Source organism: Acomys russatus, chromosome 20 (assembly GCF_903995435.1).
Source record: "Acomys russatus chromosome 20, mAcoRus1.1, whole genome shotgun sequence".
Taxonomy (NCBI): domain Eukaryota; kingdom Metazoa; phylum Chordata; class Mammalia; order Rodentia; family Muridae; genus Acomys; species Acomys russatus.
Genome location: NC_067156.1, coordinates 5,481,073 through 5,495,612, shown reverse-complemented (window position 1 = coordinate 5,495,612; position 14,540 = coordinate 5,481,073). Strand labels below are relative to the sequence as shown.

Genomic DNA, 14,540 nt, shown 5'->3' with positions numbered 1-14,540 from the left:
GATCACTTGGGGCTCTTGAGGCAGCACTGGTCAGTGAGAAAGCCCCCTTCAGCTCTGAAGTTCTCGGCTTTGGGTTATCTTTTGGTGTTTTACCTGCTGTTTCAAAAGCACTGGTGTTGGGGTTCCCGAGTACCCGGCTGTACTTGCTCTGAGGAGCAAGCGTGTAAGCTGGCAATGTGGGCCTGGGCCAGACTTGCTGTTCCTAGAAGCTGAGTGACCTGTCTCCATCCATGGTTCACTGGTGAGGTAATGGTTAAAAGCCTCCTTTGGAGAACAGACATAAGGAATAGTGTAATTGAGTTCATTGTTCTAGAAAGAAGGTTGATTGATCTTAATAAACTGAAGTAAAAGAAACAAAACAAAAATGCAGTTTCAGAACTTGAAACTTTGAAGTGCCCACCGTGTGTGTGTGTGTAGGCATGCACGTGTATGTCAGTGTGCATGTGTGTGAGTATGTGTGTGTGTGTATGTATGTGCATGTGTATGTGTGTGTGTCTCTGTACGGGTATGTATGTGTGTGTGTCAGTGTGTGTATGTGTCTGTATGTGACTATGTATGTGTTTGTCAGTATGTGCATATATGTGTGTCAGTGTCTCTGTGTGTCACTGTGTATCAGTGTGTGTCTTTCTGTATGCATCTGTGTGTTAGTGTGTTTATGCGTGTGTCACTGTGTGTCTCTCTCTCTTTGTGTGTGAGTGTGTGTGTGTGTGTGTGTGTGTGTGTGTGTGTGTGTGTGTGTGTGCTGCCAGAGGTTGACTTTGTCTTCCTGGTTTGTTCTTTACCTTAGTTTTTGAAATCAGGTCTCTCACTGAGCCTGGAGTTCATTGATGTGTCTAGCTAGCAGGCCAGTAACCTCTGGGGATCCAACACTGCTGATGTAGACACACCTGTCCCTAGCTTGCCTTTTCCATGGGCTCTGTACTCAGATCCTCCTGCTCATGGCAAACTTTTCACCCAGTCATCCTCACAACCCAAAGTGGCCTAGTTTTCTGTAACACTTACATTCTGCGACGCTGAATTCAAGTTAGCCAATTTGAATTCAGTGTCTTGTGTGTGACAAAGAGGACCGGGGTCCAGACCCCGGTCCTCTGTACAGATTTGCAGGAGATAGGGAGGCAAGGCAGTCCTCTGCCTAGACACAAAACAGTGGAAACGGTAAACTCTTCAAGCTTGGCCTCTGGAAACTTCTCTTGGTCTTCCATGCTTAGGTAGCTCTGTGTTGGCCTGTTTTTTCCCGCCTTCCAGGGAGGACATGGTGTGCAGTGGTTTTTGTGTGGTCTATAAATAAATGAGCAGAGATGCCCTGGGTGGTGCCTCAGTACACTGTGGATCTGAGGTTACAGCTGCTCACGCCTCTGACTGTAGACTGCTTGCTGCAGTAAACTACAGAAAGCCACACCCCGTGAGGGCCTCTGACTGTAGACTGCTTGCTGCAGTAAACTACAGAAAGCCAGACCCCGTGAGGATTTTTAAGGTTGTCAGTGATTATCTGGGTCCCTCTGACTCATACTTTCTTGTCAGGCTGCCTTTCCAATCTGAGAGATATCCATCTGTAGTTAACAGTGAATTTAGTGACTTTTTCTTTCTTGCATCATAGCTTAAATTTTGCTGAAGTCTTAGATGACTGATTTCCCCCCCTCCACCTCCCACCCCTGAAACAGGGTTTCTCCATGTAGCCTTGACTGTCCTGGACTCTCTTTATAGACTAGACTGGCCTTGAACTCACAGAGATCTGCCTACCTCTGTTTCCCTGAGTGCTGGGATTAAAGTCGTGATTTTTTTTTTTTTTTTTAAATAAAGTAGGCACTGTGAAGGCAGAGGATGGGGCTGGGATTAACGTCATGAACTGCTTGCTTGCAAGTGTTCTTGCTTGTTTGCTTGGGGCTTCCCCATTGTTAGTAATTAGAGCTCCTGCCTTTTACCTGGCAGTGACTGTGAGCAGTGACTGTGGTTGGTTTTAATCCTCTGAGGCAGAGGGCGAAGGGAAGACAGTGTGACTCTCCCTTGGTGAACCCTGTAGAGACACCCCAAGAACTGAGAGAACGTGAGTGACCTCTAAAAGGGGAAAGGAGTACAAGAGTACAGGTTAGAAGAGGTGTTCCCTTCCTGCTCCCCAGCCCCTCCAGCCCCCACCTCCCACCCGCAGCTCTGTTGGAAAACCCCCTTTGCAGGAAGTCTTCCCTGCAAGACTTATTTTGATTGGGTCTGAGAGGAGGGGGAAAGAATGTGCCACAGGAAGGGACTGACAGATTTAAGACAGCATGTGGGGGCAGGCCCCCTGGAGAGAAGGCCGGCTGAGAAGAGGATGCAGGGACCTGACCCCAGACTGTCACTTCCTTTATGAGGTGTTCAGTTACCAAATTAAGATGTTGTAGCAGATGTCGTAATTGGCTTATAATTGTCAGTTTTCAGTTTTAACTTCATGCCTGTAGTCAAAGTTAGTGGAATTAGTTCCACGTCTCACTTTTTGGTTCTTTCTGAATACATGTGAAGGGCACGACTGTTAATAACACAGGTCCCATTTGAAGCCATCCACTATATAGTGAGCTAAAGTTTACATTAAAATGTGTATTTTTATATATTTAACATGTTAAACATAACAAACATTTAAAACCTTGTATTATCTAGATTTATCTACCTCATTCTTTCATAAACACGATCATAATCTTTACACACATATGCACAAATAGACTTGATTGTGTGTGTTTGTGATGGGGTTTCACTTATGTATAATCCCAAACTGGCCTGGAACCCCCTGCTATGTGGTCCACACACAGTAGCTTTGAACTTGTGGCTCTCCTGCTGCCTCAGCCTCCTGAGTGCCGATTACAAGTGTGCGTCACCATACCCACCTTGGATGTGATACTTTAGAAGAACAGTCTTCCTTGTGTTGCGTAGTCTGGGAAGTAATTACGCAGGGCACGCTTCTTGAACATGCTTAACTCCCGTACCCTTGCTCTTGCTTCAGACGTGTAGTTTTAAGGGCTGTAATGTAGGCACGTTAACTAACTATTTCCATGTTCCCAGCTGCCGTGGGTCACAGAGTAGGCTAGCCAGCCAGATCGAGGCAGGAAGGAAATTAGAAGTGCTAGGTTCTTTTTTTCACTGGGCGGTGGGCTCACTCGTTAGAGTGCACTGGAATGAGCAAGTGCTCATGGCCTCTCACAGCAGTGAGTATGGTGAGGGCTTACTGGAGGCTTTCAACTGCCCCATCAACCAATACAGGTACATCATTCTGTGTGTGTGTGTGTGTGTGTGTGTGTGTGTGTGTGTGTGTGTGTTGGGGGTGGGGGCTGTGTGACCAAATATCTGAGAAAATAAAGGGTCACAGTTTCAGCCCATTGGTCTCCAGAGTGTGCGAACACAGTGGCTCACCTCATGGCTGCTGGAAACAGAGAAAACTGATAGGAAGGGGCTGGTTACGATTTAGCCCCAGGGCCATTTTCTCAGAGACATACTGATGGACTTGGGAGGGAGCGGACTCTCACCTGAGCCTTCCAGAGCCATGTCTCTTCTTCACAAGTCACTGTGGTAGTAACAAGGCTAGTAGATGTTGACTGACTAACCACTTGGAGACTGTCAGGTAATCAAACTGGCACTTGAACTCATGGACTTAAATGCATGATCTGTTGGTGCCAAATGTCTTATCGGCATCAAATAAAATAATCTGAAAGTGAAGACAGTGGAGCAACAAATCACATCCCAGCCTTGGGGAGTTTCCCATGACAGCTTGTTTTTACACAGCACTAAAAAATAATGGCATACAAATACAGGGAACACAAATGCTGTTTCCTGATGTTGGCATACTCACATGGCCCTGTGGGGCCTCAGCCTTTGCTGGATCTGAGGACTGGAACAAATCCTTTGAGAGACCAAAGCACAGACTAGTTAGGACCAGACGTTCTCTAGAGCTAGACCCCTAAACCAGTTCCAACTTCCTGGGGGTCACCTCCGTCCTAAGGCAAATGGGATGTCCATCACTGTTAAATTAGTTACTGTTTGAAAAGCTCTTAATTAGGTTAAGATGCAGTTCAGTTGGTAGAACGCTTGCTTGCCATATATGAAGCCCTGGGTTCCGTTCCTAGCACAAAATCCACCAGGTGTGATGGCACATGCTTTATAATCCCAGTGCTTGGGAGATGAAGGCAAGATCAGGGTTCAAACTCACCCTCAGCTACATAGTAAGTCCAGAGCCAGTCCGAGCTACATGAAGTCCTGTCTTAAAAACAAAACAAAACACCAACAGAAAGAAGAACGAAAAAAGGGAGGCCGCAAAGAAACGGGAAAAGATTAATCCTCAAGACCCAGCCATTCTAAAAATAGTTACTGTCATTTAGTATGCACAAAATATTACATGTAGGAGAAAATGCAATTTTTTTGTGTGTCAAGCTCCATGTATTCGGTGTTCCAGGGACTGGGCAGCAGCCTCTGTGCAATTTCTAATCTGTGGACTGGACGGGGAGCAGTGGAGACCATTGGCCTACTGGTAGATATGGTCTCTGATCCTCTCAACCTCTGCTCTCTCAGTCACCTCACAGAGCTGTCTTGAAGAGGCATGATCCCAAACCTCTTTCTTGCTGTCGTATGATAGATTTGCCTGTGCAGCCTAAGTAGAAACTCATTCTGCAACTTCAGGCCTTGCTCTGCCAGCCTGTCCTATCTCTCTTTATGGAGGCTTGAGGATTTTTAAGGGTGAAGGGAGTTGGGGAACCCACAGATGGATGTAACTGCTGCTCAAACTCTGGTGATTCAGTAACAGGGGCTTAGTCAAAGCCAACAGCTCTTTATAAAGATAAAATTTTATGTGGGATGGCTTGGAGGTCAGAGGCTCATTGTACTAGGAGCCATTAAAATTTGTGTATGCATGTGTGTGTGTGTGTGTATGTGCGTGTGTGTATGTGTGTATTTGTATGTGCAGGTATGTACGTACTGTGTGTGTGTTTGTGTGTGTAACTTGTAGAACTCTGTTCTTTCCTTTTACCATGTACGTTCTGAGGACTGAACTCTGGTGGTTGGGCTTGGCAGCAGCTGCTGTTACCCACTGAGTCATCTCAGCAGCCCTGGACTGCCGTCCTTATCGTTTGAAATTGTTACAGCAATCGCTTAGTTATAAGTGTTGTAATTTCACTACTCTTAGAAGTGTGATTTCTACTGGTCTAGATCTCATGTTATATTGTTTTCATTTCTCAAATGCATAAGTGGACTACAGTTTTCTTATTGAAAAATAGAATTGAAACCAAATTCTGTGTTGGATACAAAATAAATGAAAAGAAGTTGCATTTGATATTGAGATGTACCAGTAGTGTCGTGAAAAGACCCCAGGATCGAGGTGATTGGAGTTTTAAAGTAACACTGCCAACCAATTCATGACCCCTTGTGACTTGTTTTGAGTGTGACCAAGTGTGCATAGACAGCAGAAATGCCTGTGCAGCCGTGCAGGGATGTCTTGCCTTCAGTTTGCCCCTCAGAAGGCCATGACACCAGCCGATACCGCCGTGAAGGATAAGTTTGTGGGCTTTTAGGAATTAACTTTTATTAGTAAGAAAGCTAGCTCCTCTAGAGTGTTGGCTTCTAGTTTTTGGCGTCCTTCCTGATAAAACTTATCTTAATAGGCTTTAGGTATCTTAGGAATTTTCTTCCATCTTGAACAAATATCTTTTTTGTTTGTTTTGTTTGGTTTGGTTTTCAAGACAAGGTTTCTCTGTGTAGCCTTGGCTGTCCTGTACTTGCTTTGTAGACCAGGTTGGCCTCGAACTCACAGTGATCTCACAGTGATCCACCTGCCTCTGCCTCCTGAGTGCTGGGATTAAAGGCATGTGCCACCATGCCCAGCTTTGAACAAAGATCTTACTGTGTTTTCTTTTTCTTTTTAGTCTAGGAAAAAGGAGTAAGAAGGGAAAGAGGGGACAATACTTATTTTTCAGTAGATTGAGATACCAATTCAAAAACACGTTGCTGTGGAAACAGACCAAAATAAAACTCTAACAAGAGCCTTAGGAAACAGATTATGATAGCGTCATTCTGTCTCCCTCACAACCCAGTGTCTGGTCACATACCGAAAACAAGTGGCAGGCATTTCTCTCTCAGAAGACTTTCTCAGACTAGTGATGATGAACTTTCAGGAATTTTTTTAGGCAGTTGTTGTTTTAATTTTTTTTTTTTTTTTACTGTGTGTGTGTGTGTGTGTGTGTGTGTGTGTGTGCACACGTACCAATGGTACATGCCATAACACTTATATAGAGGTCAGAGGCCTCTCCTGCTATCTGGCTTCTGGTGATGAAGCTCAGCTCCTCAGGCTTGGCAGTGAATGCCTTCACCACTGAGCCATCTCCCTGGCCTTTTAAAAAAGAAAACCTAGAGATGAATGCGATCATGAACCGCATCCTGGTGCTGCCTGCTGGTTTTAGTGATTTTTTTTTTTTAATGAGAGCTGTTGTTACCTTAGAGAAATAAGGTGATGGAAACTCTTATCCAGAAAAGGTCTGAAAAGTTGATTTATTATTTTAAGATAGGAGTCCATGTAGTCCAAGCTAGTCTGCAATTTGCTATGTAGCCAAGGATAACCCTGAACTTCTGATCCTCTTGGCTCCACCTCTTAAATGCTGGGATTGCAGGCAAGAGCCACAATACCTAGTTTCATTTAGTGCTGGAAACGCTACTGAGGGCGTCATGCATGCTAGACAAGTATGCTACCAACTAAACTACATCCTGAACATCTGGGTTAGTTTACAGATGTGTTTGTTGAACACTTACCATCTTAATTAGGGTTTCTATTGCTCTGAAAAAACACCATGACCAAAAAGCAAGTTGGGGAGGAAAGGGTGTTTGGGTTGTTGTTGTTGTTGTTGCTGCTGTTGTTGTTGTTGTTGTTGTGTGGATTATACACCCGTATTGCTGTTCATCATCAAAGGAAGTCAGGACAGGACGTCAAGGAGGGCAGGATTGTGGAGACAGGAGCTGATGTAGAGGCCATGGAGGGGTGCTGCTTACTGGATGACTCCTCATGGCTTGCTCAGCCTGCTTTCTTAGAGCACCCAGGCCCACCAGCCCATGGATGGCATCATGCACAGTGGCCTGGGCTCTCCCACATTGATCACTAATCACGAAAATGCCCACAGCTAGATCTTACAGAGGCATTTTCTCAACTAAGGTTCCTTCCTTTCAGATAACCCTAGCTGTGTTAAGTTGACACAAGAGCAGCCAGCACATCCACTATGTGCACGGTTGGAGGAATTTGGACGTGAATAAAAATGTCGATGTGCTTGAGAAAAGGGGACACAGGGACAGTAGAGCAGGCACCTTGGGCAGCCCAATAGGCTGGTTGCAGAAGAAGTTCATCTCTTGCTCCACAACTGATCACAAGTAAGCCCCAGAGAGCAAAGAGCTCGTTCAGTCTCCGAGAAACACAGTTGAAAGGGAACTGACCAAGCTGAAAGATTAAACATTAGGTTTGTATAGAATATGGAAACTCGGGGAAAACAAAAAATTTTTAACAGATTTAATCCACTTTATTTTTCTTGTAAAACCCCTTATGTGGTAGCCACAGCTGGAACCTGGGTCCTCTGAACAGACACTCTGGTGTGGGTTTTCACAAGATGATCAGTGAATTCCTGATAAGGAGACTTAGTGAACACAGTTTCTTTCGAGAGGTCGGGTGTCAGGTAGCTGTAGGTCTTGGAAATGGCATCAAAAGTGGCCTTGGCAAAGTGGCCCAGGGTGGCAATACAGCCCCTGGCTGATGTGTAGCAGTCATCAATACCGGCCATCATCAGTAGCTTCTTGGGCACAGGAGCAGAGACAATGCCAGTGCCTCTGGGGGCAGGGATGAGATGCACCAAAACAGAGCCACAGCGGCCTGTCACCTTGCATGGAACAGTGTGTGGCTTGCCAATCTTGTTCGCCCAGTAGCCTCTCCGCACAGGGACGATGGAAAGCTTGGCCAAGATGATGGCCCCTCGGATAGCAGTGGCTACCTCCTTGGAGCACTTAACACCAAGACCAACGTGACCATTGTAGTCCCCAATAGCGACAAAAGCCTTGAACCTGGTCCGCTGGCCGGCCCGTGTCTGCTTCTGCACTGGCATGATCTTGAGAACCTCATCCTTTAGGGATGCGCCCAGGAAAAAGTCAATAATCTCGGACGCCTTAATGGGCAAGGAGAACAGATAAATCTCCTCCAAGGACTTGATCTTCATATCCTTAACCAGGCGGCCCAGTTTGGTGACAGGGATCCACTCCTTGTCTTCAGTTTTTCCTCCACGAGCCCCGCGGCCTCGACCACAGCCACGGCCTCGGCCACGACCTCGGCCCCTAAGACCTTTGCCGAATCCCCCGTGGAAGCCGCCTCGCCCTCCTAATCCTGGGCCCCCGCCCTCCTAATCCTGGGCCCCCCGGGTCCTCCGGGTCCTCCGGGCCCTCCCGTTGCACCGGCGTCATCCGCCATTTGGTGTTTTCCCAAGGAAGAAGCCAAAATATTTTTTAAAATCAACCCCTTTCTTTGATATAACACCAACTTAGTGCAGGTTAGGCATCCTTTATCCAGTAAGTTTAGGATGAGAAAATTTTCCAATTTCAGATTTTTTTTATTTGAGGGTTTTTAGAGGGTTTTTTTTTTTTTTCCATATAGACAATAGGACCAATTGGAGGGAGGGGATAGGACTCAAATCTATGCATGAAATTCATGTATGTCCCATGTATACCTTCTATATGTAGCCTAGGGCTGGCTCTGTAGGGCTGTGTCATGCCAGCCTGTAGACTGTGGGTCAGCAACCGAGGTGTGATGTGGAATTTTCCGCTCTGGTGACGTGTCATGTCAGTGCTCAGAACTTCTTGGATATTTAGGTAAAAGATGTCCAACCTGTATGTACGCTAGAATCGAAATGCCCGGTTCACAGTAAACTGCCATATTGCGCAATAAATATTTGACTTGTTCCAAGTGGTCGGCATGTTCATCGACAAATTGTATAGTTGCACGGTATGGTTTACATGCCAGTTATAACTTTTCTAAGCACTGAAGTCCTGGCTTCTTTGGCATACAGTGTCTTTTCTGTTATCTGTTCATCGTCACGGCGCCTCAGTTTGAGTAATCAAGGAGATGGGTGTGAGTGGTCCTGTGCAGTGCCTGTGGGCCTTCCTCCATAGGAACCATTGATGCCAAGGACTAGGCTAGATGGCCAGTGAGACACAGATGTGTATCCTTGTGGGTAGCTATATAACCAGAAAAGTACGTCTTGCCGGTGTGGTGAACTTGTGATGCTCTAAAAGAGGAAAAGCACACTGAGGCAGGAGGATTACAAAGGTTAAGTCTACTCCGAGAAAGCTAATTAGACCGTGGCTCAAAATAAAGGTGAAAATGAAAGCAAAGGCTGCCTCCGCTTGCTGGGAGAGTAGCTGCCTAGTCGTTTGATAAACTGACTTCAGTCTCTAGTGTCAAAAACAATGCGGAGGGGGCAAAAGAAGGAAGGAGGGGTGTGCAAGAAAGGGTGGAATCAGTGCATTGTTTCCTTGGGAAACAATTAGATTTTGGAGATTGCGGAAAACGAGGCTTATGGATTCGGATGACACAGTCCTGTTCTCATTCACCTGCCAGTGATGGGGAGTGACCATTTTAGGTTGAGTGGGAGATTTTTGTTTTTATACTGAGTCCACTCTCCTCTTGGCCACCTCCGTAGTGGTGGGATGCTCATTGGGTCATCATTGGAGTCTGACATGCTGAGGGCCAGGCCAGCTCTCTGTTGGGCAGTTGAGGACTCGCTCTTCAAGACTTTCATTCAGGCTTTTCCACTCACGGAACTCAGGGCATTTAATTAAAATAAATAAATAAATAAATAAGGACAGTTCTGATGCAAAGTTGTAACTAGTAAAAGAAGCAATAAAAATGAACGTAAAGTGCCTGACAAATTGAAAATGTTTAATAACACCACAGCGCTGTATGGGCAAGGATTTGCCTCCTGGCATGGACGGCAGGCTCTCCCCGCCGAAGCCTTTTTGTTGCTGGCTTTTGGCAGGTGATACTTGCCCAGCAGGAACAGGCTGCTGAATGGATTCCACCCTCTTGGAATCACCTGACTTGTTTCGGCTGCAAGAACATCTCTGGGAAGTAACAACAGCAGACATGTCGACCTTCCATTGGTGACTACAGTACACAAGAACTGAAGGCCACTTTGGTGACCCAGGATCCCAAAAGAAAACAAGGAAAAGACAGAGTAAAGAAAAGAAAAGGAAGGCGAGAGGGGAGGCCGCCTGCAGCCTTGTAGGCAGAAGCTACAGCTATTGGGGATTCCCTATTGATGCTGATGGACAAATTCAAGTTACATAAATAAGAAACTTGGGTGGCTATCAGGCCAGGCAGTTAAAGCAGACACTAGGAACATAGCGGTTTTCCTTTATATTCTTAGACCCCCTAGTGATTGTCATAAACAAATAATGGGCTGTTTTCTTCCTACACATCTGTGCTCGGTTAGTGCCCTCACCGTATAGAACAAAGCGCACGGGAGGCACTTTGGCCATCTCTTTTCCATGTGAGGTGCAAGGGCAACAGTAGCATTCATTCTTTGTCCTTCTCCACCATGGCCCAGAAGACTCTTCAAGGTGAACTCAGCAACCTCAGTGGATTTTTTTCCTATTATTCAATGAAAACAGTTCCACTTTTAAGTCTTGAAAAATAAATAGAGACATCACACACAAAAAGTAGCCAGCCCCGAAGTCTGTACAACTCAAAAGCTTCCATCTTTTTAGAGGACATATTTATAACTTCTCCTTGGCTTATCGGAATTCCCAGGATCATGGCTGTTGTGTCTCAGGGTGTTTATTAAGTAAATGGGATGAACAAGGGACTTACAGTAGGTCTGATGGGTTGGATGCCTAATTGTAAGGTACAAGTAGTCCAGTCCAGGTGCTAGGCAAAGTGTTGGTCCAGCCCCTAGGTGGGGAGCAGTGGGGTGATGAAAGGCTCAACATGCTTAGTACTTGGAACTATGTGTAGTTTGGGAGTCGTAAATTGTTTATTTATGGAACTTTCCGTTGAGTATTTTCAGGCCACAGTTGACCCTGGTAACTGACATCTTTGAAAATCGCACCGCAGGGATAGGGGTGTGAGTCTAATAACTTGTTCTAAGGCCACAGAGAAGCTGGTGATGTGGTAGAGTGTCTAGCGCGTGGGATTCTTGGAATTTGATCCCCAGTAATTAGAAATAAGAATCTTGAAGTAAATGCTTAATACATTATAGCTTGAAAATTCTGTTGTTCAGAGGTTGACTAGTTGGGAGGGAGGGATAAGATTATTCCTGATTTTCAATATTCTTTTAACAATAAGACAGAGGGTCCACAAAATAGCAAAATATTGATAAGCACCAGTGACAGAAGGAAAATATATCCAGGAAGCAATTATAAAACTCTATCTTAGAGTGAGATAATGACACTCAAAAGACCAAAACCATCAAATTTAGCAAAAGGATGGTTTTTAAATTACAGGCGTCTCAGCTCAAGCAAGTCATGAGAATAGAGCAAGGTGACCAAGCTTTTGTTTTTCTCAGTTCACCACAACAGGGACGGCTTCACTATTTAAATTAAAAATGTTTACAAGACTAGTATTTGGAGATTTTCACCAGTCAAAACTTAAAATGACTTCTGGGTGTTGGCAGTGTGTCTTTGGTGCTCAGTGACATGACCCATCTTTCTAGAGAAAAGAGAAACACTGATTTTTCCCCCTAGTAATTAGCAATGGGTTTATAGCAATCATTTTCCCATCAGGCTGTTTGATACCAGTGAAGTACAGTCTAAACTTGTTTCAGTAAATTAATACAGGCACTTAACTGACTAGAGTCTTCTAAGCTTTCATCATTAAAAAATTTTTGTGAATCTTTTTGCAATAATAGTTTCAAGAATATTCTTGTGGTCATTAAGCAGAAAAGATCCCACCCAAATTAAAAAAAAAAAAAGTGAGGCTGTCTTTAAGTGTATGGCATAGAATGGTAATATTCTTTGTGAACAATTTCACAACCGAGAGGCAGGGTATGATTTTCTCAACACTCCATCTCCTATGCGATGGCAAGCACCAAGTAGGCACAAATCATGTGAGTTCACATCTGGGTCTTGGTGTAGTTTACGGTAGCGTGTTAAGGATTAATGCCAACACTGCCTACACTGTGAAGCAGGGTTCCAGTTAGATTATTATTCTATGCATGGCTGGTTTATAGGCGTATAAACCTATAAACTGCTCAGGACTCACTGAGCAATCATCCTCACAATTAGCTACACTATAGCTGACTACATACGTTATACATGTATGTATGTATGTATGTACATATATATGTATATTTCCGTAAAGACTTACTATGCGTTATGTATAATTCTTACAAAAATCTTGTAGGCTAAGAATTTTAAACTATGTTTTCCAGCAAGTAGTTTTTTTAATTTTATTTTATTAATTTATTCATATTACATCTCAATGGTTATCCCCTCCCTTGTATCCTCCCAATCCTTCCTCCCTCCCATTTTCCCCTTATTCCCCTCCCCTATGACTCCAGCAAGTAGCTTTTGAATGCCAAACCTAGGAGTAGGTTTCTCACTTGTTAACTCACTCACCGATTATTCATTGGGTCCCTACTGTGTGTGCACCATGGAAGACCCAATGAAAGATGTAAAAAGCTTATTTCTCATGGACCCAACATACCAGTGGGAAAGGCACACCCTGAAACTGACAAGCCTGCTCAGTGAAATAGACTGAAGCCACTGAACCTGCCTCAGCATGTGCAGTCTCCTCCGTCGCTCGGGTCCCACCACACAGAAGCAGGCTTGCACACTGATGGCTCAGGTTGACGTTGTCCCAGGAAGCATCCACGTGACACCGCACAGGTGCACCTGTGACTGGCTTCATCTTTCCTCCAGATAAAGGTGCTCACTTTTGCAGGAGAGTTTTAAAATGATGAGTTTCCTCAATCAAACTAAAATGTGTGTGTTGGGGGTGCAGTGGCGTGTATGACATGGTACACATGTGGAGGACAGAGGACAGGCTCAGGTGTCATTTCTCTACCTTCCATCCTTATGGAGGCGGGGTTTTACATTGTCCAGCGCCTTGTAAACAAGACTAGTTAGTCTCTGGGCTTAGGAAGTGCTCCTGTCTCCACCCCATCTCTGTGTAGGAGCAGCTAGTGTCACAGATGTAAACTCCTTCCTTGCCACTGCTTTGTGGCTTTATGTAGATTCTGGAGCTCTGAACTCAGCAGGCACTGTCACCCGCTGAGCTGCTGAGCAGCCGAGCCTACTCTGCTGCCTGCATTTCCTAACTTCGTGCTGGCCTTAATTAGGTGAAGGTAAACTCTGGAACATATTTTATCCAAGCTTCTTGAGATCTTTCCTGCTTGGGTGAAAAGACAGAGGCCCATCCTGGATGAAAAGCAGACTCTCCTAATCTCCATCCTGGCCGGTCAGTCCAGCAGATAACCCCCGGGCAAGGTAGGGGGAGCTGACCGTAAGGATCAAGAAATAGTGTCTGCGCAGTCATGTATCTCACATATGTCCATATCCTCTTCCTGGCCTGAGAACCTGTGATTCCGTCTTAGCAAAATATCTGCAAATAAAATTAATTAGGTCAAAATAAGTACTTGGAGGGAAATAATTCTTCAAAGCTCTGATTTGTTTATCCCTGGTATGAATTTCAATATTAGGTCAGGCACTTAATGCCAAACATTTGTGTGTGCTCTGTGACATAATGTCTAGTTACCACTTACATGCTGAGGCAAAGATAGAGAGGGGGTCTTTTATAATACGCTTTATAAGCATTGGATTTGATGTGTGTGAGCCAGTGAAATTTTCTAATTATTTTTCATTTGATGTATATAGAATACTCCTTAAAAAAAAAAAATCAGTGAGCCAATGGTGGCCTAAGCCTGTCAGCTCAGCGGCTCAAGAGGCTGAGCAGGAGGATCATAAGATTAAGATTCACTCAGGCTACAGGCTGAGCTAAAGACCACCTGGGCAACTTAGTGAAATAAGGAGGAAAATGAGAGTTGGGGATATAGCTTAGTGGTAAAGTCCTTGCCTGGCCGGTGGGAGGCTCCCCAGCTTCAATCCCAAGTACGACAAAAAGGTTAAGTATCATCAATTCCAGTCACTTATTCTTTATATAAAGTCCATCTAAATGTAGAGGCATTGCTCCATTATTTATGGCTCTCTTTCCCATGCCTAGTACACACTGAGAGCTTAGATGCATTTGTAGAAAAAGCAATGTTTTTTAGCATCATTTCGTGTTAAGTTATTATCTCTGTCGCCGCTTTTTCCCCAGCTGAAAGCAAAAAGGTTTCCCTTAAATGTGATATCCTCGTCTGAAAATATAGAAACTAATTCCTTGGTTGTGGAGGTTAAAAAAAATAAAAAAGGCTTTCCCCAATAACACACATGAAAGCATATTGTTTCTTAAGCACTTGTTGTATACTTCCTGGGTGCCTTGCTTGGTGCTGTCCTCAACAGACCCGGGCTTAAGACAGCACCCTGAAGTTTACATCAGGCTTAATATTACATAGTTCTGATTTCGTTCACTC

The 14,540-nt window shown here is 44.6% G+C and overlaps 2 protein-coding genes across 4 annotated transcripts in view; one reads left to right on the top strand and one right to left on the bottom strand.

Annotated features, from left to right (window-relative positions):
* The window catches only part of Kctd1 (potassium channel tetramerization domain containing 1), a 196,480-nt gene that overhangs the window by 107,073 nt on the left and 74,867 nt on the right, over positions 1–14,540 (top strand). The gene's annotated exons all lie outside the window — the stretch shown is intronic.
* Positions 7,513–10,116, bottom strand: LOC127204713 (40S ribosomal protein S2-like). Its single transcript, XM_051163955.1, has 2 exons — positions 10,065–10,116; positions 7,513–8,359 (listed from the first exon to the last, which is right to left on the bottom strand). The coding sequence occupies exons 1-2, from the start codon at positions 10,114–10,116 to the stop codon at positions 7,530–7,532; spliced, it is 882 nt and encodes a 293-aa protein (XP_051019912.1). The 3' UTR covers positions 7,513–7,529.